This window comes from Branchiostoma lanceolatum, chromosome 13 (assembly GCF_035083965.1).
Source record: "Branchiostoma lanceolatum isolate klBraLanc5 chromosome 13, klBraLanc5.hap2, whole genome shotgun sequence".
NCBI classification, from domain to species: Eukaryota; Metazoa; Chordata; class Leptocardii; order Amphioxiformes; family Branchiostomatidae; genus Branchiostoma; species Branchiostoma lanceolatum.
The window spans coordinates 14301537-14328651 of NC_089734.1; the positions used below are offsets into that span (position 1 = coordinate 14301537).

The following is a 27115-nucleotide window of genomic DNA, read 5'->3' on the forward strand; positions in this document are numbered from 1 at the left end:
GATAGTGTGGTTTTCTGACATGTACATGTACCTGATGTCTTAATCTCTGTTTGTTTAGGGAGCCAGTTTCTGTGCAGTGTGCTGATAGTGTGGTTTTCTGACATGTACATGTACCTGATGTCTTATTCTCTGTTTGTTCAGGGAGCCAGTTTCTGTGTAGTGTGCTGATAGTGTGGTTTTCTGACATGTACATGTACCTGATGTCTTATTCTCTGTTTGTTCAGGGAGCCAGTTTCTGTGTAGTGTGCTGATAGTGTGGTTTTCTGACATGTACATGTACCTGATGTCTTAATCTCTGTTTGTTTAGGGAGCCAGTTTCTGTGTAGTGTGCTGATAGCGCCGGTGAAGAATGAGAATGGAGACGTGGTCATGTACATCATCAACTATGAGGACATCACAGACGCACCCTTCCACAGCGACATGGGGCCGCCGGCCAATCACAGGACACCTTTCGGAGCATGTAAGCCAATCATTTTACTTCATACTGTTGGGTTTCAAAACTTGATAAAGAAGGTATTCTCAGTCAATGGTGTAGTGTTTAGCAACCCTGTATTTGGACCTGGAGGTTGAAACTTTGAGTCCCAGGTCACTTGCTCACTGGCACTGGCTCACGGCCGTCCTCAGAAGGCAACATAAATTTTTTGCGTCATAGAGTGGATTGTTATCGAGGCTTTCTTAAGAATGTCTTGAATACCAGGATGTCTGAAGTGTGCATACCTCAGAAATTACTGGTGCTGCAATAGGAAATCTCTTTGGCGCTATGATGAGAGCAGACGTTACGCAAGATGTGTACAGTAAAGATGTCCTACAAATGTACGCGACATACAGGTACAAAAGAAATGCAATGTGTATGATATATGGCAATTACTGAAATGTTGCGAAACAGCTATTATAGGTGTAAGCCCTTTGGTATTTCATGGTCATTTCCTGAAGACTGTATGGAAGCTGCTTTTAATCGCTATCAGGCCAGCTAAGGCCAAGCATAATCCGTTTATGTGGCAAGTTAAGTAGCTTATCAATCAGCTAACACTGGCAACATGCAGGTACTGTAAATTTTCATGGTGGTTTTATCTTCGTGTTTTCAGAACCTCTCAAAAAGTAGCACCAAGGAGAGGTATCATGATTTTGTCAGGGTAAAAGCACAGTTGACTTTTCAAAGCAAACTTAAACCACGGCGAAAATTCTTGTTCTGTTTTCTGTCAGCGCTAGCCTACCCCTTTGTTTCAATAGCGAACTTAAAACCATCGGGAACACATCATTTTCTCCCTACCACGAAATTGAATCACGGCAAAGTTAGATGCATTTTACAGTACCGTGTGTCTGGATCTGTGGCGCACATTTGTAGCTGCTTAGTCAGGAATACATGCCACCATGTAATCAACATTGCTAGACAATTAGTATATAGTGGATATAGCTTGTATTGATTCACATCGGAACTGTATATTAAGAGCTTCAAAAGAACGTATCCCCTAAAGTCCTGTGTAATATACACATTTACTTTTTTGGACAGTGCTAACTGTAGAGTACAATGCAACTGTTTATAGGCAATGACTTATCAATATACATGCAAGTTGCTGTTGCCTTGTTAATTGGAAGAATAGATCTAAGATGGCATCCCATCATTTTGAATGAAAATGTAATAAATATGCAGTCATCTATTAATTTAGAATTAATGGATTTTTCATAGTCTGGCACTAAATGCTGTAAAATAATTATGCTTTGGCACTTCTAGAAATTTTGCAGCATAGTAAAATTCTAAAGTTTGCAGCTGGAACTATAGTTGAAACGATAGAGAACACAACAAGTGTGCAAGTGTGATGAATTTACAGGGCAATGTCACCGGAAAAGCATTGAACTTTAAAGCCCTGCAAGTACATGTATTATAAGATTTACGGTATGTACAATGTCATGTAGATTGTAAGCAAGAATAAGGCCACACCAATTTAATTTCTTGGTTAACGGAAATTAGAAAAAAATGCTAGATTGGAAAATCACTATGAAAACAGAATCTCCAAGGCAAGTTTTTTATTTTGGTGTACACAGTTTCAGAGAGTGAACAGGGTCAGGTGCAAATTTTCACCCCAGCCTTCTGTTTTGACGATGTCCTTGTGCTCAAATTCAAAAATCTGTTAACCAAGAAATTAAATTGGTGTGGCCTAAGGCACAATTGAGACACATGGATGAATTGACAAAACCTTAAAGTAACCATCATTTGCCATTGCAGGGCATCCTATTTACTAGCCGTGCTTGATTAAATCCCCGCAAACTTAAATGCATTTACAGTAATTTCTGCAGGAATTCCTGCAGGTAAGTTTATTCCTGCAGGAATTTACCTTCTTCCTGCAGGGATTCCTACGAGAACATCTTCTTGCAGAAATTCCTATAGGACAAATTCTTTCTTCAGATCTGCAGGAATTCATAACTCTACATCATCCTAATCAACTACATGTATCTGTAAACACTTTTCACTTAAAAATGCGTTTATTGTGAAAATATTAGCGCTTGTCAAGATGGGAAAAGCGTAAACCCTAACTTAAACTGGAGGGTGTTTTACGCAGATGATGTCTCTCGTCAGTTTGATTCCGTGCTCTAGTTCAACATGATCCCAGCTTGACTCCTATTTTCCCGCTGCCGAAATTGCTCCAAATTTTCCTCACCGTGGCGAAGCCTATTACGCCCTGTCACAAACAGTCTGGTCAGGGGGGTCCGAGCAGATTGCGCCGTTATTCACTTCCTTCTGATGAAGCGGTCTGAGTCGTGATGAGATTGGCTTCTGAGTTCGACTAGATGTTATGCAGTATATCTAACATCCACTAACATAATTCCACCTGGGAACATAATACCGCCACCCTAAAAACATACGTCCAAACAGATGTCCAACCCAATGCAATTTTGTATATCTAAACTGTGCATACCTGGGGAATGCTGGAATAGAGATCTCTCAAACACACTGTTTTTGAATGTGGTGGATTTATGTAACCAGACAGATGAATGTTAATCGAGGTTAGAAATATCCATGGGTCTTGTATTGTCCATTACAATCTCCAAAGTTGTTTATGGTATACATGATTACCGCTAACAATGCGACCATACATTCTGATCACTTTATATTGGAAAGAAACTATATATGTAGGTGGAAATTGAAAAGACTTCTTTTGAAAGAGCAATATGATGAGAGCCTTATTTCTATCATACCTTTTACTGTAGTTGTGGTCGCAGAACACAGTATTAATGGGCGACCCCCGACCCCAATAGTAGTTCGGGTATGAAGTAGTTCGTCACATTGCCTGAAAAGATCATAGTTTTCCTTCTGTGCACGTTAGCGAGGCGGAATCTGCGGTGAATGGTAGAGGAATACGTCAGTTTTGAGACGTGGCATTTAAAAGAGAACGAGCCGGCAAATTTAAGCTCATTTTCACATATTTTGTAGATTGAACCTTGAAGTCAAACATGTCAAAATCTGGCACCTTAATTGTGCACCTTACTATACATTTTCAAGCATCGAAGCTTCTCACTTTGGGATCCTTAACCATGTAAATCCCTATAGGCTAAATACTGTGGTCTCCTCACTCCACCCAGGTGTAAAAATCTGTACCTGACATCGGTTGGGGTCAGCTAAGAGGTGTTTAAAGGAGAGGGATGGGCTCCGCCTTCCAATCCCTACCCTGTACAAAGTGCACGTTCATTAACAATCCACTACCTCTATTGCCTCAAAAAAGCTATAATAATTGGACCTTTACCTTTTACCGATATCAAAATTGTTTGTGTTATACTGTAGGATTCTCCAAATCTAAAATGCTTTTCTTAACAAAATATGACTAGTGTTAAAACCCTTGTTAGTCCTGTTGAGCCCCACAATTGTCGGTTTGCACATGCTTGTTCTGTATGCTAGCCCTGGCAATTGTCGGGTTGAGGGTATTTCTAGAATGTGTACATTGCACCCACGCGGTTGTTGTAAAGCGAAGTAACTGAAAATGAGCAATATCAAACTAGTACCCTTAAATTTGTTTCAACGGTGTCTAGGCACTTCAGCAGTGGGGGTTTATTTTTGCTCTGGAAATCCAGCAGGACAAGGGTTAAAACGAGTTGATTTTCAGTGTCTAGCTTTTCCTTTCAGCTTTAAAGATAACTCCTTGCTAAGAAACTAGGAATTGTATTGTTTTGGCCCAATGATGAAGAGTTGTCCTTGTACACATCATCGATCATGCCTGTCTGCAGTTTCCAATCTCCCCTGGCCGTGGTGCTGACTTTGTGTCGTGACTCGTCTCTGATGCGGAATTACCGCCTGACAGGGGAATCCATCTCAATGTAATACCAGATGTCACACCTTACGACCAGACCTTGGCGCCGCGGACAGTTTATTATCTCTGGGTCCGGGATGTCAAAAAGTTTTGAAAGTGGCGACATGGGTGAAAAAATTGACAATTAATGAGTAATTTTAGAGTCAGAAGCAAGTTCATATTCTTAAGTTCAAGTTGGGGAGTTTTTTCTCATGCTTGTATCATAATTTTCTCTTCAAGATCTATAAAAATCATATTCAATTTTTTGTCATTCCTGTCAGAATAATTTTTTCTTTAAGATCCATAGAAAGTATGTTGTCGTTCCTGTCGTTCTGAACATAAAATGTAGAATAAAATCAGCTGATCCTCCTTTGTAGTAAGCCTATTCACAGTTCCAACTGCATATGCTCAGCAAGATGCATTGTGGGTAGTAGGTCAAAGGTCCCTGTGACAGGAACAAAATATGTCTGGATATGTATTAGTTTATAGACAAAAACAATTCATATTGATTATGGGCCTTCACCTAAAAAGTCTTATCTGTTGAGATGAAACTATCTAATGAAGTTAAAGAAACGTCACTTGACATTGTGAACCTCTCAAAAGTTCCAAGGAAGAAGAATCAGAACTTGAATGATTTAAGATCTACTCTTTAGTAAATGTCACGGTCACACAGCGACATCTTGTTACCTTAAGTTATAAAGTTTATGGCCCGACCTTTCACAAATGAGATTTTGCACAACATACCTGCACCGCTAATACCCACACGTCCTAACTGAACGGCGTGACAAATTGTGCGGTGGAGATAAAATGGAGATTTATGCTGTAGATTACTTTAGTGTTTTATTAGAAAGGGCGTTGTGTGAAGGACTGTTTTGAGTGGGGTTGACACAGGTGTATGTGATGCATGCATTCGGAGACAGGAATTGGCAGAGTGGTCCATCGTTTCATGCGTAAGCACATAGAGTCAAGAGGAACTAAAAGCAGGTTCGAAATTCCTTTTTCACAGCCGGAATAACAATTCATGCTCAATTTGAGATTTCTCAATAACAAAGTTTTTTATCCACAACCAAGGCCACACCATTTTAATTTCTTGGTTAACAGAATTTTTAAAAAAATGCTAGATTGGAAAATCAACAGGAAAACAGAATCTCAGAGGAAAGTTAAACTTTGTACTTTGGTGAACACAATATCAGGGAGTGAACAGGGTCAGGTGCAGGTTTTCACCCCAGTCTTCCGTTTTCATGATTTTTTGTTGTTCCTAAAATTTAAAAAAAAATCTGTTAACAAAGAAATTGAATTGGTGTGGCCCAAAGTAAAAATAACAGCCAATGTTTTGGTGACTGTTTGTCACCTTTTTCGGGGCAATAATGACTAGTTCACTTTGCACTGCAGGTATGTTTCTCTGCTAATATAACAATGAGGTCCCAAACATGAAGTATAATTTATAGTAACTTGATGAAATTATTTATGCATGATATTGCTCTTTTGGAATAACTCAACATCAATGATTAATGTTATCAATAAAAGTTCATCTTGTTTGATTATGTTGCAATATAATTGGATATGATTATTTTTTTACAAATTCTAATTCTCTGTATAGCATATTAGTTCTTTTACCCATTAGTTAGATACCTAGAGTGCCAAATATGATATGCATGTATGCCTTTGTCTGGTTTGACTGTGATACTGGTCTACTAACCCAAGCAATATTTGATGTCTATCACACAATTTCAGGGAGTGAACAGGGTCAGGTGTAAGTTTTCACCCCAGCGTCCTGTTTTAATGATGTCCTCATGCTAAAATTTTACCCAAAAAATCTGTTAACCAAGAAATTAGATTGGTGTGGCCTAAACCATGTTTTTTGTCATGTTTAGAATTGACTAGTTTCTTACAATCCAATGCCAGGTATTCATTTTCACCTGAGTTAAGTGAGGAAATAGGTGTAAAATGCCTTTCCCAAGGGCACAACATTGGGGCCTGCTAGGGATTCAAACCCAGAACCTTTAGATTCTAAGTCAACAACCATTACCACAAAATAATACCACCTTAAAAACCTTGTACAACTGTTGCACAATAAAGTCATACATGTGACAGACTCTGAGATAACATTACCCTGAATACTGATATTAGATATTATAAGCAGAAACCTGCTGAATTTTCCTGTACAAACCGCCCTAACTAGATATAACAAGTCGAGACTAGTCAGGGAGCTAGGGCCTAATGCTGTTACAGGGCTCGAAATACTGGGTTCATATATGGACTTTTGTGCACCCAAAATTGGAGCTGTGCACTTACTCTTGGGTGCACCTATATACTGTGAGTGCACCTATACCTACTAGTAGCTATTTGTATTAAGGATAAGGCCACACCAATTTAATTTCTTTAAAAAAAATGCTAGATTGGAAAATCAACATGAAAACAGAATCTCAGAGGAAAGTTTGTACTTTGGTGCACACAGTTTCAGGGGGTGAACAGGGTCAGGTGCAAGTTTCACCCCAGCCTTCTGTTTTCATGTTGTTGTTTTTTGCTGAAATTTAAAAGAAATATGTTAACCAAGAAATTAAATTGGTGTGGCCTAAGTATAGTTAAAGTATGCAAAGGTACAGCATATAATGTAATGCATATTCTTGAAAATTAAAGCATCAGAAAAACATAAAAAACCTTTGTTGTATTATTTTACTTAAAATTATGATTAGTTACCTGTAGAGTTTCCGATTCCACTCCTGCAAAGAAGCAGTATAAAAGTTTGTTATTAGGTTTTGCTGACAATCTTAGACTTTTTCTTGATAACAGTACACCCACAATTTTTTATGCACCTATAGATTTTTTGGTGAACACCTTTTCCCAAAAATGAGTTATGAAGTTAGCTGTTACAATTTCAGATTCAAGATCTTTTAAACCAGCAGTAAGATTTATATTTAGCTTTTGCTGACAATCTACTTAAATTCTTTTATATTTTGTGCATCCAAAATTGTTTCTGTGCACCTGAAATGTTTTAGGTTGGATGCATCAATGTATCTCTTCCCAAAAATGAATTTCGAGCCCTAACGTAATTTGCGGCTGGCTCGAGTCCAACATGTCCATTTTCGGTATTGTTTTCCATCGGCAGCTCTGTTGGCAGGTGTCCAAATTCTTCAGCAAGACGCAGCTGTAAAATATGAAGCAATGTTGGAATGTCTGATAAAGATGCATCGCATATGTTTCCACCTATATCAAGATACATTGTAATGTCTTCTTCTTAAAAGACAATGAGATTATTGGTGTTTATGATATCATGGTGTGCAAAGTGTAAAACAAATGGAAACTATGGAAAATTGTATACTTGGTTGATTGAGTTAAGTTTGCAGGGATTTCGCGGTGGAAGGGGGGAAATTAAGTATTTGCAGTTGAATCAAGTCGTGGAATGCAATTCAAGACAAAGCATATGTTTGCAGTGTCACTGCAAAAACTATGGACACGAATTCACTGCAAATAATTTGCAATGTACAGTCATTTAATGATTTCCACGGCCTCTAATAGCAGAAAGTCTGTCTTTGTTATTTGCGATGCTGCAATTGCAGACCATACCATTTTTACAACCATACTTTGTCTGATATTTCACAATCATTTCAATTAGCTATACAATGGTACATATTTCTTATTTGCTAATTTTGTATTTTTGATAAGTACAATGCTAAGTTACATGTGCTGCATACACAACAGGCAGTATCTTGCATTGAAAGTAATGTTACATAAAAATATAATGATACATAATTGCAATGACGCATGTGGTCCTTTTAGATATCAGTAAATTTCCAAGTATTCTGGTTGTTAAAGTGCCTGAATACTCAGTCAGGAGGGTGCATGTGCATAACAGTTCATTAGTTTTATTACCATTATGACACGCATATTTATCAATAACTTTTCCAATATTTGCTTTTAGGAAATGCAAAACAATCGGAAGAGCAAAAAAATCTTAGATTATGGTCTATAGTGGATCTGGGTTTCTACAAAGATGATGTATGTATCATATGTCGCTGATGTTTTTTCTTGCAACTTCAGACTAAACAGAGACTCCTATTAGATTATGAATGAACTGCACTCTGGGAACTGAAGTAAAATGTATTTGTGTGTACTAGTAAGGAGGTTAAAGAGAAATTGTTTGAATGTTTCATAACAAAATTGGTAAAAAGTATCAGATTCTGATGAAATTAAGGTGGAAATTGTCATTCCCCAACAGTCAAATAGAGCAATGCATCAGTCTTTTGGAATCCTGCAGCTTTTTTTTAAATATAGGACTTGACAGCATGGTAGAGTATGCTTTGACAGTAGCCATTTTGTGAAAAGGGTAATGTCATTTGTAGGCCATAACTGAATATGATCTCAATCCAGTTTAGCTCACCAAAGATCCAATCGTGCACTGGTCGTGACAGGAAAGATAGAGGCCACATATACAGTTGACCGTATGTATATTATATTATGTATAACAGGTTCATTGTACCGGGGAAAATTCTCTTCCTCCTTTTGACAAGCTTAACGGTGGACCACAACTTAAAGTTCCGTCCTACGTTCTGTTTCCATGTGTTCAAGTTGTGAGCGAGAACAGCTGGGATTAAAACTTCCGACCTCTAGGCTCACAGAGGGTCTGTATGGGGGGTTACACGTTTCGCTGAATTCAGAAGAACGTCCCACATATTACGCTACAATCAAGGAAGGCAATTATGCAAAATTTGGTTGCCTCACTACAAATCACGTAACTAAGACGGCTTTCCCTACGAAATATGGGAAATCAAAATAGGCTGCCTACGCCATACGGAAAAGAGCACGCAGACCCTCTCTACAAGTAAAGTTGCTCAGGGCCCGTGTTGGCTGTGTTGAGTCTTCTGAAGAGCTTCCTTCAATTGAGATCGATCCGTGGGTGGGAGGCAATGTATCAAGTCATTTGGATGTTGCCGATTGAGCTGCAATGTAATTGTTAGGTGCTAAAGACGGTCTCCTGCGACACTGATCAAATCAGTCTCATTTAAATCTGAGGTGCTTGCTTTTAAGGAGATACCAATGAAGCATGTAGCGGGGCAGGGGAGGGGGGTTTATCAAATGCAGATCTTGAGGTGCTTGGGAAAATGCAATCTTATATAAATAAAAGAATGGTTGTTTGGTTGGTTGGTTGGTTGGTTGGTTGGTTGGTTGGTTGGTCGGTTGGTTGGTTGTTTGGATGGTTGGCTGGTTGTTTGCTTGCTCCTTGGTTGCTTGCTTGCTTCCTTGGTTGTTTGTTTGTTTGGTTGGTTGGTTGGTTGGTTGGTTGATTGGTTGGTTGCTTGCTTGCTTGCTTGCTTGCTGGTTGCTTGCTTGCTTGGTTAGTTGATTGGTTGGTTGGTTGCTTCCTTGGTTGATTGCTTGGTTCGTTGCTTGCTTCTTTGGTTGTTTGGTTGAATGCTTACTTGGTTGCTTACTTGCTGCCTTGGTTGGTTGGTTGGCTGGTTGGTTGGTTGCTTGCTTGCTTGCTTGCTTGCCTGGTTGTTCAGTTGCTTGCTTGCTTGCCTGCTTGCCTGCTTACTTGCTGCCTTGGTTGGTTGGTTGTTTGCTTACTAGTTGCTTGCTTGCTTGGTAGCTTCATTGTAGCTTGCTTGTTAGCTTGCCTTCTTGGTAGCTTGCTTGCTTGGAGTCATTGGAGGCCGTCATCTTTATTAGACGTTAAAGTAACAGTTACAGTAGTTACACTATCATTCATAAGAGTAATAAACTTGATGCTTACTTCCCCAAAAGCAATCTGTACCGAATTAGATGTAAGGTGTTCTTGCCAATTTCAAATACTGCATCAGGCGAATGCTATTGTTCACTAGACTATATGATTATGTATGTACTTCACAGACTAAAATCAGTTAATGTTTACCTTGGCACTGAATAGAAAAAGCATTAGTCTAAGAGCTTTTTGACATGCTTTGAATGCTAATTTGCCAGTCACATTTACTTCACCCTTGTTGCGTTGCAAAGATCTGTAATATCAAGGATATATTGAAACACTGGAGACCTATAGTTAACCATCTCTCTGCTGCCTAACTCTGTAACCAAGAGGGAACTAGGTGCCAAACAGCTACTTCAGTGTGCTAAAGGTTAAATACAAGCAGGGCTATATATCAATCTCTCTACTGCATTTCCTCTGTACAGAGTATTGTGATTCATTTACTGATGGTAAACAATGTATTTTTAGCTTTGCCTGCAGGATTTATATTTTTGGGTCAAAGTAATTTCCAAAACATGGTAATCCGCTGGGGAAAGCTGTCTCTGGTTTGTATCATCCTCTTAAGGTGCATGTAGTCCCTAATATTCATGAAGATTAACAACTTGTTGACTGTTAATATTGATCAGTGATTGTCATTTAATTAGCAAGTTTTTTTTGCCCCAGTAGTATTTGTCTAACTTTCTCATTTTCAAATCTCAGAAGTAGATCTTGTAGATATTACATACTACTAGCTACTGTTAGTTGCTATCAGCTGGGTACTTTTTAATTGTTTATTTTCGTGAACATGAATGTACTTGTTGACTGCTGATGAATTTTATATTATCAAAAGAATACCTTTTAGTGCCCATGGAATTCTCCTTGTCAGATCATTTACTAGTAATATCTGATTTTTTAAACAAAGATAAGAAATGACAATTGTGGTGCTTTTTCTTTGTCTTTACTGCTGAGATGAGATCTGAATTGGCCAGCTTGGATACTGTACATTTTTGCGATGGTTTTATGTTTGCAGTTTTCAAAAGACTTTGAGCACGAACCCGTCAAATCCCAAATATTTGCTCTATCTTTCAAATTTGCGCTACTACTGTTGTTTCAACCGCAAAGTTATAACATAACAAATGCCTCCTTCCCCTCCTACCACAGAATCAAGTCTCAGCAAACTTAAATGAATTTCGAGTAACCGCCATTTGGGATGAAACACCAGCAATGAGCAACAAGGCGGAATTACATTTGAACGAATCGGAGATTAAACTTGTGATTGAACTATCAATTCCACATTACAGTAAAAGGTAGGGCAGTGTTGTGGATGATGTCACAATAAGTCAAGACGAATGGAAACTGTCATGTGAGGGAGAGGCATGATCCCCTGTTGATTATCAAAAAGCCTACATGTTGGGAATTTGGAAATCAGTAAGCCTGGTTTGATCCAGATTTGGTCAAGCAAACTAAATTGGGAATAGGAAAGCAAGATGCAAAGCCCCCTTGTACTTTTCTAAAGAAACAAACAGGCCTTGAGCAAATCCTTGATGGAACTGAAATGCATCTCTTGGTCTGGATTACTCTCCTTGGTACGCACCTTTCCATGGTGCCAAAATGTTTCCCTTGGTTCTGAGTTGATTTCCTTGGACTGAAACCCTTTCCTTGAGACTTAAATATTTTGGTGCAAAAATGCTTTCTTTGGTACTGATATACTTTAATTGGAACTGAAATACTTCCATTGATACTGACATACCTCCCCTAGTACTGATATATTTTCCTCAGTATTGACATACTTTCCTTGGTACTGACATCCTTCCCTTGGTATTGACATACTTTCCTTGGTACTGACATACTTCCCTTGGTACTGACATACTTTCCTTAGTACTGACTACTGACATGGTTTCATTGGTACTGACATACTTTCTTTGGTACTGACAAACTTTCCTTGGTACTGACATACTTTCATTGGTACTGATGTACTTTCATTGGTACTGACATACTTTCCTTGGTACTGACATACTTTCCTTGGTACTGATATACTTTCCTTGGTACTGAATTACTCTCATTGGTACTGACATACTTTCCTTGGTACTGACATAACTTCCTTGGTACTGACATACTTTCCTTGGTACTGACATACTTTCTTTGGTACTGACATACTTTCCTTGGTACTGACATACTTTCCTTGGTACTGACATACTTTCCTTGGTACTGACATACTTTCCTTGGTACTGACATACTTTCCTTGGTACTGAATTCTCTCCTTGGTACTGACATACCTTCCTTGGTACTGATGTACTTTCCTTGGTACTGACATACTTTCCTTGGTACTGACATACTTTCTTTGGTACTGACATACTTTCCTTGGTACTGACAAACTTTCCTTGGTACTGACATACTTTCCTTGGTACTGACATACTTTCCTTGGTACCGATGTACTTTTTACCTTCGCCGAGAAGGTTATGCAGAGGGTAGCGTTTGTATGTATGTTTGTAAAGACCAGCATAACTCGAGAAGGCTTGGGTGGATTGTCTTGATATTAGGTAGGTGGGTAGGTCTTGATCAGACTAGGAAATGATTAGATTTTGGGTCCCCTAGCGGCTTGTTACGGTACTGCAGTGGAACTTCCTGTTTGGATATCTCGTGTTCTGGACAAGCTATGGAACTGATTTTTGAGTGGTAGATAGCTCTTTGGACAGAGAGTAAGTGGTATAGGTTTTGGCCCCCTAGCAGCTTTTTTGGAACTGCAGGATCAGGTTTTGGTTCAGACTTTGAAAGGGAATAACTCAAGAAGGGCTTGATGGATGGTTATGATTTTTGGTAAGTAGATAGCTTGAGTGATGATGTACATGATTAGACACTTCTTATGCAAATAAGTATCTAATTTGCATAATTAATGAGGAAAGTTTATACATCCGCCAAATTCCACGATAGGACTCTCAAACATGTGACATATGTAACTGAAGAAGAGAGAAATATTAATAGATATCAATTATGCAAATGAAGACCTCATTTGCATAATTAATGAGAAAATACTATAACTCAAGATGGGCTTGATGGATGGTAATCATTTTTGGTATGTAGGTAGCTTACGTGATGCTTTGTATGATAGGACGATAATTATGCAAATCGGATTCTAATTTGCATAATTAATGAGACAATTTTAAAAACCCGCTGTGTTCCATAATATGACTATTGACATATGTGACATTTATTACTGAGGAATTTTGATAGATAAAAAATATGCAAATGTAGGCCTACTTTGCATAATTAATGAGAAACTACTATAATTCCATACAGGTAAAGGATGGCAATTTCATACTTGTGTCATTTGGAAGTTATGTGAATGTGAACATCGTTGAATCAAATACTGCTAATAAGGACCACATTTGCATAATTCATTATAAATGTTACTTTGTTAGCATAACCTTCTTTGTTAAGCTCATACTTTTGTTTTTTGGGTGAAGAAGATCAACTGGTATGATTTATAATTGATGACAAACACCCCTGATACGTCAGTCATAAAGGTTAAAATCATTTGGCGAAGGTATGAGGTCGTGGAACTCTAGTCTTGGTACTGAATTACTCTCCTTGGTACTGAATTACTCTCCTTGGTACTGAAATACTTTCCTTGGTGCAAAATGCATACATTTGTGCAGAAATTCTTTAAGTTGTGATGAAAAGCTATCCTCAATGATAGAAATAATTGTCTTGGTGAAGAATTGCTTGCCCTAGTGCAGAAAAGTTTCCTCTGGTACAGACATATTTTATTTTTGTGTGCAAAAAATTCTTCATTTGATTCATAAATTCTTCCTTTGGTGCAAAAATACATTCCTTGCTGCTGAAATGCATTCTTGTTTTTGTCAGGTTAATAAGCCCACTGCATTATATTGTCAAGCTTTTTGTGGATTAAAAAAGTCAAAGTATAATTCCAGAAAACAGCTTGTTTGCTTTCTCTGCTTACAGACCCCATTGTTGTAGTATTGTAACTGCAGAAATGTTCGTGGGGATTCGATTTTGCGGTGGGGAGAAAAGGAATGCACAGAGTACACAATAGAACGGCTTTTCACAGTGGGTTTGATTTTGCAGTAAAGCGTTCAACGCAAAAAAACGCCAACATTAAACCACTGAAAATATTTCTGCATTTACCGTATGTTGCCAATAATGATCTACGCATGAGTTTGAAGAGCTAAAAGACTTGAAGGTCAAGGAAACCAAATGTAGAAAGATGACGGAGCATACAAATGAATGTATTTCCCGCGATGATAAAGCAATCTACTCATAACTCAGAGCATTGCCTGCTGGATAGTCAAGGGACGCAGATGATATATGTATACACTCCTGTTAATGATATTTCATTTCAGGTAATACCGGGAGGTGCAGTATAATCAATGTAGATAAAAGTTATAATTGAGGTCATTTTCATCTTTGCTTTTACAAGGGCAAACTTTATGATACGTGATTATGAAATATAACCTTTTTCTCCAGAGACATTGTAGTAATAGAAAATCACTGTGATTATTATCTGTACAAATTTGTTTTGTTCAAATGTGTTGAACTTGTTTTATTTTATTTTTTACTCATCTTTGTTTACAGTTTAGAAACAAATTTGAGAGGAGCCAGAAATAAAATCAATGTTAGTCAGTTAGTTCTTGACAAGCCTGGCAAATAATGGCATAACAAATGAAAGAACTAGTCTAAGAATAGAAAGAAAACATAGAATAAATACATTAGTCAGCAACATTTAGTCACCTTCGTTAAACCAGGACCCCATATCGCTCCACCTTACATCGGTCGCGAAAGAGGCCCTGGTAAAAAGCTTCGCCACATATGGTTATGGCAGGTTGACCAGACTTGCTCATGAATAATTAATGAGCTGACCTTATTTGGCGCAAACGGCAGTTGTAGCTCATGAATAATTAATGAGCTAGCCGTAACACGTAACCTGATTGGTCGATAGCTTCCCAGCGTTCTTTGTGCGTTGGCTTCCGATGAGAGGAAGCAAACCCTCTGATTGGCTGAAGCTGTTTTGGTGGCGACGTCGTCATAACCATATGTGGCAAAGCTTTTTACCAGGGCCTCTTTCGCGACCGATGTAACGTGAAGCGATATGGGGTCCTGGTTTAACGAGGGTGCATTTAGTCAGATACAAGTCAGTTAATTTTTTACTTTCAAGGAGACAGGCAATAAAAAGGTTTTACCTACTGCAAATACATTTACGATATGAAGCTTCATCCATTGTACCTTAATTAACAACCAGAAATATGATTAACAACATTTACTGCCTGATGTAGTCCACTTATAAGCGCGCAAAGGAAATCAATATATTGTACTCTGAATCCATTTCGTGGATATGGAAAACAAATATATGATAATGAAAAATAATAATGTCAGTCTTTTAGCCTTAAAAACTGGAACAGAAAACCCATTCAAACATTACACAGTTATAAAAGATAGAAATCAATTGTTATTTGAGACAGTTTTATTCTATGACTTTGTCTCCTCAAATCAATGGTTGTTTGTCTTCATTTTTTTTGTAAGATACGACCTTAGTACATTACAAGGGCTGATCCTTACCATAGAAAAATATTATTATTTCATGCATGTGAATGCGTATATCAGGTAGATACAGATAAAGGAACATTTAGTACACTTTGATAGACAAAACATTTGGTTTCTGCTTATAATATATAATATTAGTATTCAGGGTAATGTTATTTCAGAGTCTGTCACATGTAGTGGTGCGGATCGGTCCGGCCGGACCGGTTCCGGACTTGTAAAACGTTTAGGTTCAAGTCCAAAAAAACCTAAACGTCTGGAAACAAGTCCGGACTTGAAAAAAATTCTCTCACTCATACACTCCTTTTTATTTTAAACCATCTTAAACGTTCCTTAAATCGTGAAATTTGCACTAGAAGAATATCAAAACATTGCTGTTTTTGTGTTTATAACTGAACTTTTTAAGTTAATTACTGACTCTATATAATTCCGTATATATAGTTTTCAAATTACGTGTAAAATATCTGCCAATATGCAATTTTACATGTAACACGAAAAAATATTCCAAAATTATTGTTCAGGTCCGGACTTTCAAGTCCGGACCTGAACCTAAACCTCTGGACTCGAGTCCGAACCTAAACCTAAACTCGGGTTTAGATCCACACCACTAGTCACATGTATGACTTTATTGTGCAACAGTTGTACAAGGTTTTTAAGGTGGTACTATTTTGTGGTAAGGGTTGTTGACTTAAATTGGTGTGGCCTAACCTACAGTCAAACATGACTTTGTGGGTAATATGTATGTTGCGCCTTTTTGAACTGTTATGCCTCAAATTGGTTTCTTCTCAAGAGTAGAATACATTGCGGCACTGCAAGGGATACTATTACTATTTACTTACCTTTCATAACAAAGAGTCAGCAAGAGGACAAGATTTAAAAAAACAGAGGGTTGACTAATAGTATATTCCCCATGAAACTTTGTATGCAAAAGTACCGACTTTCCTCTCTTTGTTTTTACATTCATTTTCCAGTCCTGTATCATTTTTCTTAATCTGAGAACGAACAATAAGAGAAGCTATTTTGATGCACCAAAAAGTACAGTAAGTTTTAACCTCCCTTAACATTAATCCAGCGGGTTACATAAATCCGCCGCTTTGAAAACTGTGGGTTTAAGAGATTTCTCGGTGCAGCATCCCCCAGGTATGCACACTTTAGATACATGTATACAGTAGTGCATTATACTTGAGGACTTTGCATTGGAGAACTAGCTGTTTGGACGTATCTTTTCAGGGAGGCGGAATTATGTACCCTGGTGGAATAATGCTAAGTGTATGTTATATGATCAACTACAAACCACAAAACAGAAATATGAAACATGAATTGATAAATCTTAAGATTCTCTACCAGCTAAGCAGTGTAGACTAGTGTGAATACATCCGCAATGTCATTTTACAATCAGGTAGGGCATTTCATCTAAAGATATGAAATGTACTTATGGCATGGAGTGTCTTGAAGTTAGCTTGTGCTTGAGCATAGAAAAGTGAATACGGCAACTTCTTATGTTCACCTGTGAACAAAATTCGGCAGTAATGGGTCAGAGGTTGTGTGAAGTTAATATCGCCTTTTATCGTGGCATCGCGCAGCGCAATCGGTAGGGTGTTTCGCCCAGAACCGAGAGGTCCCGGGTTCGAAACCACTGCTATGCCCCGATGTTGTGCCTTTGGGAAAGGCACTTTACACGACTTTCCTCACTCCACCCAGGTGTGAATTGGTACCTGACTTTAGTTGGGGAAAGTCGTATTGAGGTCACCTGCTGGCGAGGAATGGCAGTCGCCCAGACCCTTGCAACAGTTCCACAAAATACAAGTGTGGAACAAAATATGTATCTGTTGTGTATTGTGTGATTGTAAACCCTGCAGCAATTCAACACTGGCTGCCATTGCAAGAGTTATTTCTGACCAATAAACCATTATCATTCTTATTATTATTTTATCCCGGATCCTGGTTGAATGAATGTTTCAACCTGATGCAGATTGCCTCCTTTACTCCTCTCACAAAGTAGCCATGTTCGGTATCCAGAATGTCAATACCCTCCAACAAAAGTATTTGACCTGACGACTCAATAATATGAACATGATGTGAAACCTCTGATGACAAAGAGCTGGGCTGTCTGTGTTCTAAGAATCTGGATTTTTAGTGACCATTCAGTTTCTCCACTGTACATATAGAATACAAAACTGGGTATTCCGTATAACCCAAGGTACCAGCCCGAGGGTGGGGAGGGCTGGGACCGAGGGTGAGGCGGAATACCCCATGTTGTATTTTATTCATGTCATACCCACGCACCTGAGAAAACACACATTTCAATGCAAAATGTGGCAGAAGTTGAGGAAAGTTAGTGTCCTCAAACAAAAAGTTGTAACAGCCGCACATTTCGACGACCGAATGCAGTATTGGAATTTTCAATAGCGGCGCAACATTCTAGATATTGTATGGAGCCCATGTGATAAAAGTAGAACCCTGTGTGATACAGAAAAATATCACACAATGCAAAACACCCGTATCAAACCTTTTCACGGCCCAGGTATGACAAAAAGAGATTTATTCTATTTCATCCTTCCACAGTAAGTCCTGCAAAGTTCCGCCTGAAGCTGTCTGCACTGAGGAGGGACAAGAGGAAGGACGACATCGAGAACCCGCCGTTTGACGACCCCTTCCCGGCCTTCCCTCTCAGACCGCTCCACCCTCCGAATGTCCTCTCAATAAGGGATGAGCACCATGCTGCAACCCCTCCTACTCAGAGGTAAGGACAAGACAAACTGGTGGACTAAATTGTTGTCAAACAATCTTGAGATCTTTGTAAAGCTTCTTGAGATCTTTGTAAAGCTTGTTGAGATCTTTGTGAAGTCTCTTTAGATAGTTGTAAAATCTCTTTAGATCTTTGTAAAGTTTCTTTAGATTTTTTTGAAGTATCTTAACCCTTGTCCTGCTGGTGTTTTTTTACCCAATTTATTTCATTAATTTGAATTCTTAATCAGATCATTGGCCCTTGACTTTCTTCTGTGCCGCTGTGGCATAGTTACTTCCGCATTTGTTGCGTTTTGCTGTGGTGTGATGCGTTCAGCTGGAAAATACCCCAACCCCAACATATATACGGTACCCAGATACAGGCTCTGTAATGTGCAACTCATACATGTATGGGTCCCACAGGACAAGGGTTGATGTTTTTTTCAAATCATATTCACATTTTTTCAAAGCAATTGGAGATTTATTTGAGTTTAAAAAGTCAAGGTGAAGTCAAAACAATGCAAGATTTAGCACAAAATCCCAACTTGAAGATTGGACTCCATCTCAAGATTGTTTTTCCTTGAAGACCCTCGATGGGTGACATTAAGTTATGTAACAAGTTTCTCACAAGATATCAGATATATCTAAGTTTAGGCCACGCCAATTTATTTTGTTGCTTCTCCGAATAGCCTGTCCTGTTTTTCCCATTTTGAAAAAAAAAATTGGGTCACTATTCCCATTCACAAATTTTAACTCCTAATTTTACTATCTGTTCAGTTCCAAAACTCGATAGCCACCAAAATAGATTATAAAGGCCTACACATTCTTAAAAAGTGTGGTCACATTGATCATAAGTTATAATTTTTCATCTATTAAAACTATTTCTCAATATCAATCCATATATATCATGTACATGGCAAAAGGTAATTTTATTGCTGAAATTATAGTACTAGATCAAAGAAAGGGATGCATTACATCCAATGAGCCATACAAAGCTGAAACTTGAATACTCCTCTTATTCTTTATGTTATGTATACCCTTATCTTCACCCCAGCAGACTATTTGCAGAAATTTTTTTTTTTTTTTTTCGCCCTGTCCCTCCAATTTTTTTCTGAAAAAATCTGAGAAGCAACAAATTAAATTGGTGTGGCTTTAAGCTGTAAAATGCCAGAAACACTTATCCAAAGTGCCTATGAGGGGAAACTCACAATGATTATTGTTGTTTGAGTTACAATAGTGTTCTAATCAAAGCTGAATTTTTTGTTCAGATAGAAATTTTGTGAATCAACCTTCATTGTTTTCTGATCATACTTTATCTTTATGTCTTACTTCCACATATGACAAATTCGCATCCCTTTGATTTGACATTTGCTTTCTGTAGTTTCCCTGCGTCTCGTGCAGTGTCTGTTCAGTGAGTGGCGTTTGCACCAGTTTGCTGGTGGTTTCCACCCTCCGTAAGTTTCGAGTATAATTTTGATGTTGCTTTCACTGCCTCTGTTTTTGTTGCTTTGCCATTAACCCTGCACATTTAGTATTATTTTGTCCCAGCTTCACAACTTGTGTTCATTCTTACAGTTTCTGCCCAAGCTACATTCTGAACATATGATGTGAAACAATTATATTTTTATTGATCAAATCTTCAGTTTGGAAACCCTAAGCCTGATATGAATGCCAAAACTTAGGTGCTTTAGAGAGGGAAACTTGAAAATATATTCACACAATTTATTACAAAATTGTAACATATTTTGCCTATTTGAACTGTAGTTTTATAAATGGCTAGAAATAACTTATGGATTTACCCATCTGTCTGAAAATGGAGGTCTGAGACTAATAGTTTTGTTGTGAACTGGCCAAGATCAATGTTATTTACAAAATCAACTTTTGCAAAGTTTTACCAGCATTGTCCATTTCGTACTATTGATACCATTTCCTAAAAATGTCTTGAAGTCACAACTCAAAAGTCACATTTGACTTGAGCCATGTCTTGAATGTGTCAGGCCTTACAATGCCAAGACAGAATGAATTTGTGAAGGGTTTGTGACCTAGGACCACTGTTTATTGGTTGACTTATAAATTTTCCTTCTCTGGATGACTCTTTGTTGAGTATAATTTTTATTGTCTTTAAAAAAAAATAATTTGTATTTAAACATAGTGCGGCAGTTAAGTCTTGGTCGGTATCAATTGAGTAATGTCGCAAGTACACACTAGTCAGTGTAATCAAATGTATTGCATTGAATTTTGAGTCTGTACCATGTTGGTATGGCCATACACATAATGACACCCTCCAGTTTAATTCTGGACTTCCAGTTTAATTCCGGACTGACCTCCCATATCTCAGCAACCTTACATCTAATTGGGCTAATATTGTAAACTATACATAAAATGATGTAAGAAATATGTAACTGCCATCAATGACCCCGTGGGGATTAGCCCAAATCTCCTTGAGACAGAAATCTGCAGAAATCTGTGACTTTGAGACAGAAATCTGGGTCTTGAGCCAGAAATCAAAGGTATTTTGTATTTCTGGCTCAAGGTCACAGATTTCTGGCTCAAGGTCACAGATTTCTGGCTCAAGGTTACAGATTTCTGGCTCAAGTCCCAGGTCTCTGCAGATTTGGGCTAATCCCCACGGGGTCATTGATGGGGGTTACGTATTTCTTACATCATTTTTCGTATAGTTTACAATATTAGCCCAATTAGATGTAATGTTGCTGAGATATGGGAGGTCAGTCCGGAATTAAACTGGAGAGTGTTTAACATAGCATTATTACGTTCTGATCAACACTGTTTTTTGTTCGTCTGTACTTTTGTGGGCCAGCCGTTACCAGTGAGATCTGCCTCGGCTGACCCAGTGTGATAAATTGTCTCATTCTCAATGAATACAAAATTATATAAACACCCTTTCTCCTTATAAACAAGGCTGTTACCCATACAAAAAGATGTGGACCAGCAGTCTCTCTCAAACGTCAGTCAGCTGTCGTCACGAGGCAGCATCTCGCATCATGGGTCAATACGCCGGGCATCATCACTGGAGTGCCTTGACCGAGATCAGAAGAGGGACTCAAAAGATTCGGAAGGTATCAGAATAACTTTTTTTGACATAGTATTCATAGTATTTTTGACTTTTTCTTCATAGACGCTATAGTATCTAAATTTTGTATATACAGCAACAAAATGACGTGTACAAAAGGCAACTTAAAAGCCAGAGAGAAAATTTGCTATTAAACATTACGCAATGAACCACATGTATTTTGGACCCCACTTCTCCAAGTGTTTCACAATATTTCCAGAAATGTAGACTAATGAATTTGACTTTATGATAATATTTGAGATAGGATAGCCAGACTTACAATGTGTCCTTTTTGGGGGGAATAAATGATAATGAGAACTTGAAAGGTTATATCATGATGATGATTGTTTACGTTCACATGGTCTGTCCTAACTAACTACTGATCTGTTGATTCATACTCAAACACATTGATTCGTATATCTGGTGACCAGCCCCTCCAGCTCTGTCCTGCCACTTGCTACTTAATCTAATCAAACACCACAGGATAGAAGATATCTGCTACTTTACCAGTAACCATGGCAACAGCCTTCTGGTCAAGGTCATTGATGTTATTTGTTTAGAAACCCTAAATGTTTTCCTTCTTAAAAGGTTGATATAAAAATGGCTCCGCCCCTGAGGTGTAGCTAAAAAAAAAGTTGGTAAGAATGCCAACAAATGTTTCCAAGTCAACTAGAGGATGTTAGTGAACAGGACATATACAATTTGCTTTTTCACTATTTGTCTTCAAAGACAATTATGTGGACCACGATCCAATGAGTTACTCAAAAGATTTGTTTTTAGGAGATGTCATTAAAAAACTATTTGTACTTATTGAAGAGAATGAACACAGCAAAACATATACAAAGGAAAGTTGTTTGATGTACACATTACAACAAAATTTGGGCCTCCAGAAGGTATTGTCCATAGATTTAAGTTTATGTACATGTACCCTTACTAATATAGTTGTGCGGCCTAAGGGCTATACAAATGGGGTTTGCCATTGCCTTATACACCATATAGTGTGAGAAGGACTTTAACTAACCTTACATATGGACACCCTTCTGCTTTGGCCTGATTTGACTTTACCCCTTCTAGACACTTTGCTACCCTGATGCCTCCTGTTCACACTTCAGCTGAAACACCCTCCTCCAAGCTCCCTTCTCTCAGTCCCAGCGTTGACTCTACAATTCAGGATACTGCATACTGCACTTCCCCCTATCCTCTCCACTGTCTCTCCTTGCTTAGGTCCTGGCAACCATCTCAAACCACCTATTCTCAACTCCACGTCAGATTCAGACATCGCCAAGAACAAGGTGAAGTCAGCGACCAGCCTGGTCAACCTGACGGAAAACTTGGTGATCAGAGAGGAGGCTGGCCCTCCTAGTAAAGCCGAGCGTTTCCTTGGGATCGGGAGTGCCGCGGTCACAAGGAAACCTGGAGTTACAAAAAAAGTCACGCAGGTCAGTACGGGTCACACTGTATGTCCTTCATGTGGGGATCGCAATGTACTAGCAGATTTTAATATGGTTCTGACTGTCACAATCTTTCCCCTTGCAAAAGTGATGAGTAACGCAGCCTAATGTTCAAAATTTTGATGCTGCTGTAGTGTAGCATTGATGCCAACTGCCACGGTAATTTCAGAGTAATTTTGGCTGTCGGAGATACCTCTACCACTCCCTAAACTGTCAACTGAGCAATGACTTGAAAAAATGTCATAGTGCTGTAGTGGTGCTGGACTTAAGTGGCATTGATGATAAAGATGCGATACTAGTCCAGTCCAGCATCAATGCAGAACCAATCCAGCATTACACATCACTTTCTCAAGGGCTTCTATAGATTATCACATACTGTTAAAGCCACATATGATATGACACTAATACGTCCGCTTTAGAATCTTTGTTTTTCCAAGAAGGTCCTGCATGGTCGTCCTACTAATTCAAATTCTGACTTTTTACTAACAGACTATGAGTTCTTTGTGAAAAATTCATCTGTTTTGATAGGTTGGTACAATTCGCATGTCACAGTTGTTACATTAAGTGCTTTGCATAAAAACTTAAGCAGCTTTCTAAATGTCAGACGAGTCTTATTGTACTTCTTTCACATATTCTAACAGCACATGACAAAACTTACAATCATGGTAACTGTCTTTATCCATGCTTCATTGTAAATGGATAATTGCAATAGGTTATTTTACTACACTTCAAAAATGAATCATGCGTGCAGTCTTTTCATAGCTTGCACTACTAACCAGCCATCCGTAACGAAACAGTGGTGACAAAAAATACTACCAACGGTCCGTCAGTTTGAAATTATGAGCTTCCCTTCTCTTCTGTAAGGTTTGCAGGGTTGAGTAAATCATATAGCTAGTACTTATTTGGTTTATATCTTACCAATGAAAATCAAAATTGTATAATTTTTCAAAATTCTTCAATCATGTTCTTTTTCAGACATCCAAAGGTATCTGTTAAGTCACTGACATACAGTGAATGTCTTAATTTCACATTTTAACTTCTTGTTCCATGACTCAATCAATCATGTCCTATTCAAACCTCCCATCTCAAATTCCATGACAAGTTGATTGAGTTGAAAGATTCGGGTCTCTATCAATTTCGTACTCACTGTTCTAATTTGAACCTGCATCTGAATTTTTTTAGTTTTAACATAATTGTGTTGAACTATTCTAACTTCTCTCATTCATATCAATACTCTTCTTGGTTTGAACTACATATGAATTTGATTTCCAATTTTGTATATTTGTGTACATATTCTGATTATTACCATCTAACGCTACATCTTTCCTGTCCTGCAACTATATTGTACATCCTTACTCTTTTGTTCTTCTTACACTGCACCTCTAGTGGACAATGGGGAACATAATGGTCAGTGTTCTGTGTGCGTTAGTGTCAGTGTTGTTCCATGATCAGATGTATCATTGGTTGTCATCCCTAGCATCCTCCTTTGTGTTTGTACATCGTCCAATCAAAAGCACTGGTAGATTTTTTTTCTACAACAGATCAAGAGAAGACCTAGTGACTGAGCAAACCTTTGGTAGGCCATGTAGGATAATTTGCAGGTATTTTTTTTTTGTAATTCTGACAATGTTTTGATTGGAAAACGTTGCAATCTGTTTTTGTCATAAACAGGAAAAAAATGAAGCATAACTTCAAGACAGAGCTTCAAGATTGATTCAGCAAAACCACTTTACCATACAGGATGAAAATTTCTGAAAAATTCTATTTTTTTTGTCAGGAAGTCGTTCAAAATATATGCAAGTGTTTATAACATGTGAGATTAAGAAAAAAGCTACCACATCCAAGTATGATAGAATCGGTCTTTTAATGAAAAAAACAACACATAAAAACATAATTCAAGAAACTGACATCATCAGTATAACTAAATTCATAATCATCAGATGACAACAACATTATGTACAGTCCCTATATGTATGAAAAAGTAGTGAGTTACCCTCCCTATCATACCATTGACAATGTTCTTCATCTAGATCTATAGGTTATATCCTAGACGTAGATTGATTTGTAGATGTAGAAAGTGCTTCAAGAGAGGATAGGCACAGCCTTTAAATAGAGACTAGTGGAATGAAATTAGATGTTGAGTAGAAGACGTAAAATAAACCTCTAAGAAAATGGATCAATCAAGATATTCTTATCCTTTGTAGATGCCAGCTTCCTCTTCAGGAGAACAGGTACCAAGTCACTTCATACGCATCTTGTAGGGAATGCAAAAAGATGGTAGAAAAGGCTGGGGTAGTGTGCTTAGAGCCTTAGGTCTGTTGTGGCAAATATTAGCATCAATTTCTCGGCAATTGTTACCTAGTACATTATACCCTATCAGCAGAATTCTCTGTGTTTAGGTTGACAGAGAAATATGATCATTTCTTTTTCAATATTTGTTTCTGAATTTTACATAGAATATTTAGTATAATGAAAATTTTTTGGGACGTTGATGCATTTGTGCCTACAGATCTCAGCTTCATCCATTGTTTATACAGTGTTTTCAAGACAATTTTTCTACCACTTTTTTTTATATCAAGGGAAAGAAAATAAAAAGATCAACAGGAACTCTCTGTCAACCTAAACCCTTGTTATTTTGAGATACTGGTTCCCAGCAGAGAATGCTGATGGTCCGTTAGACTTGTAGAAAGAAATACAGGCCGTTGTGAAAGGCAGGGCAACAGAAAAAGAATCATAGTCGGAGCGAAAACAAGAAACACATGGTCAACAATGTGTTCTCCATCTGTCCATCACTTTTCCCTTCCTCATATACTATCATGCCATATTCCTTCATCCTTTTGGTGTGTTTGATTGCACTTAACGAACGGAAAGGCTACCTGCACACTCATAACCTACTCCTGACGTCCACAACCTATCCTTGCAGTGGACTGCATTGATGGTAGTTCTGGTTTTGTGAGCAGTGAAGTGTTGTGTGACGGTGACGTCTTGAAAAAAACCCGCAGTGAAATTGTCTGCTTTTGGGACCAAATTTTTCCCTCCATCGCTAACCCGCACTAATCTTGATTTTTACGATTACGGACGAACACGCACCTGTTGCTGATGACTGACTGACGGCTTGCATTTTGGTCCCACCAACCCCTAGGTTGTTAACGTTGCGAAGATGACGGCATTTTTCGGTCATGTCTTTCAGGTGTTATCTCTAGGAGCAGATGTCCTACCGGAGTACAAGCTCCAGTCCCCCCGCATCCACCGCTGGACAATCTTACATTACAGCCCCTTTAAGGCAGTGTGGGACTGGATCATCCTACTCCTTGTCATTTACACTGCCGTCTTCACTCCTTACGTCGCGGCCTTTCTTCTGAACGAGGACGAAGCGAGGGCGAAAATGAACCGCGATCCGGACACGCGAAGGGACTATGGTCCATCAAACCGTTACGGGGACCCCTTAGTGATTGTGGACCTCATAGTGGATGTGATGTTCATTATAGATATCCTTATTAATTTCCGGACCACATATGTTAATAAGAATGACGAAGTCGTGAGCCACCCGGGCAAGATTGCGGTGCATTACTTCAAAGGATGGTTCCTTATAGACGTGGTGGCAGCCATTCCTTTCGACTTGCTGCTGTTTGGTTCTGAGACAGATGAGGTAAGGTGGACTCTCTTCCTTGTAGATTTGTTTCATAAATTCATCGCCAAAAGTCAGGAATATGGATTTAGTGGATTCTGTAACAGTCGTTCCTTTATTTTTACCTGTTATTTTTTACCTATCTTTGACCCTACAATATTGTGTCATGCACAGGTAATTAGAAAGCTTGTTAATTTCCCCTTACAGTGATGATACCATTTAGAATGATAATGCATTTTTGAGATGAGTAATAGATGTACAAATGTAGGTGCGTGAATTTGAGGTAAAAAGATACCCATTTTTTTGCTTTCCAGTGACACTGGATTGGAGATATGGTTGACCAATATTTTATATTTCTTAAACTTTTGTGCCAAAATAAACATAGGTTTTATAGACAGAATTTAAGGAAGGAACAGTAATTTTGAAGAGGGAATCTTGTTCGTACTACCAATGCAGAAAAATTGACTCTGTCCCTGGTGCTGAAAACATAGCTGTTTTTAAACTGATCTCTGTAACCCATTGATAGAGCATTGCATTTGAAAATCTCCAAATGATCAATCTTAACAATGAATGTGTAACGCTGTAAGTTTCCCAATAGATGTCCGAGAGGGGTCGTAACCATTTTGAGCCAAGGTGCTTCAAGGATTGAATGGTGAATTTCAGCTCAATCTGACCAATCAGTCCGGACTTACCAGAATGATA

General features: G+C 38.3%; 1 protein-coding gene across 3 annotated transcripts in view; it reads left to right on the plus strand.

Annotated features, from left to right (window-relative positions):
- Positions 1-27115, plus strand: part of LOC136447045 (potassium voltage-gated channel subfamily H member 6-like) — a 138125-nt gene that overhangs the window by 92802 nt on the left and 18208 nt on the right. For 2 of the 3 annotated variants that reach the window (XM_066445719.1, XM_066445720.1), the window contains exons 4-8: positions 308-460; positions 18103-18280; positions 21184-21341; positions 22559-22773; positions 25976-26434. In XM_066445719.1, coding sequence (XP_066301816.1) covers positions 308-460; positions 18103-18280; positions 21184-21341; positions 22559-22773; positions 25976-26434 — 1163 coding nt within the window. The remainder of the gene's footprint in view (positions 1-307; positions 461-18102; positions 18281-21183; positions 21342-22558; positions 22774-25975; positions 26435-27115) is intronic. The other variant, XM_066445721.1, reaches the window with a different exon arrangement.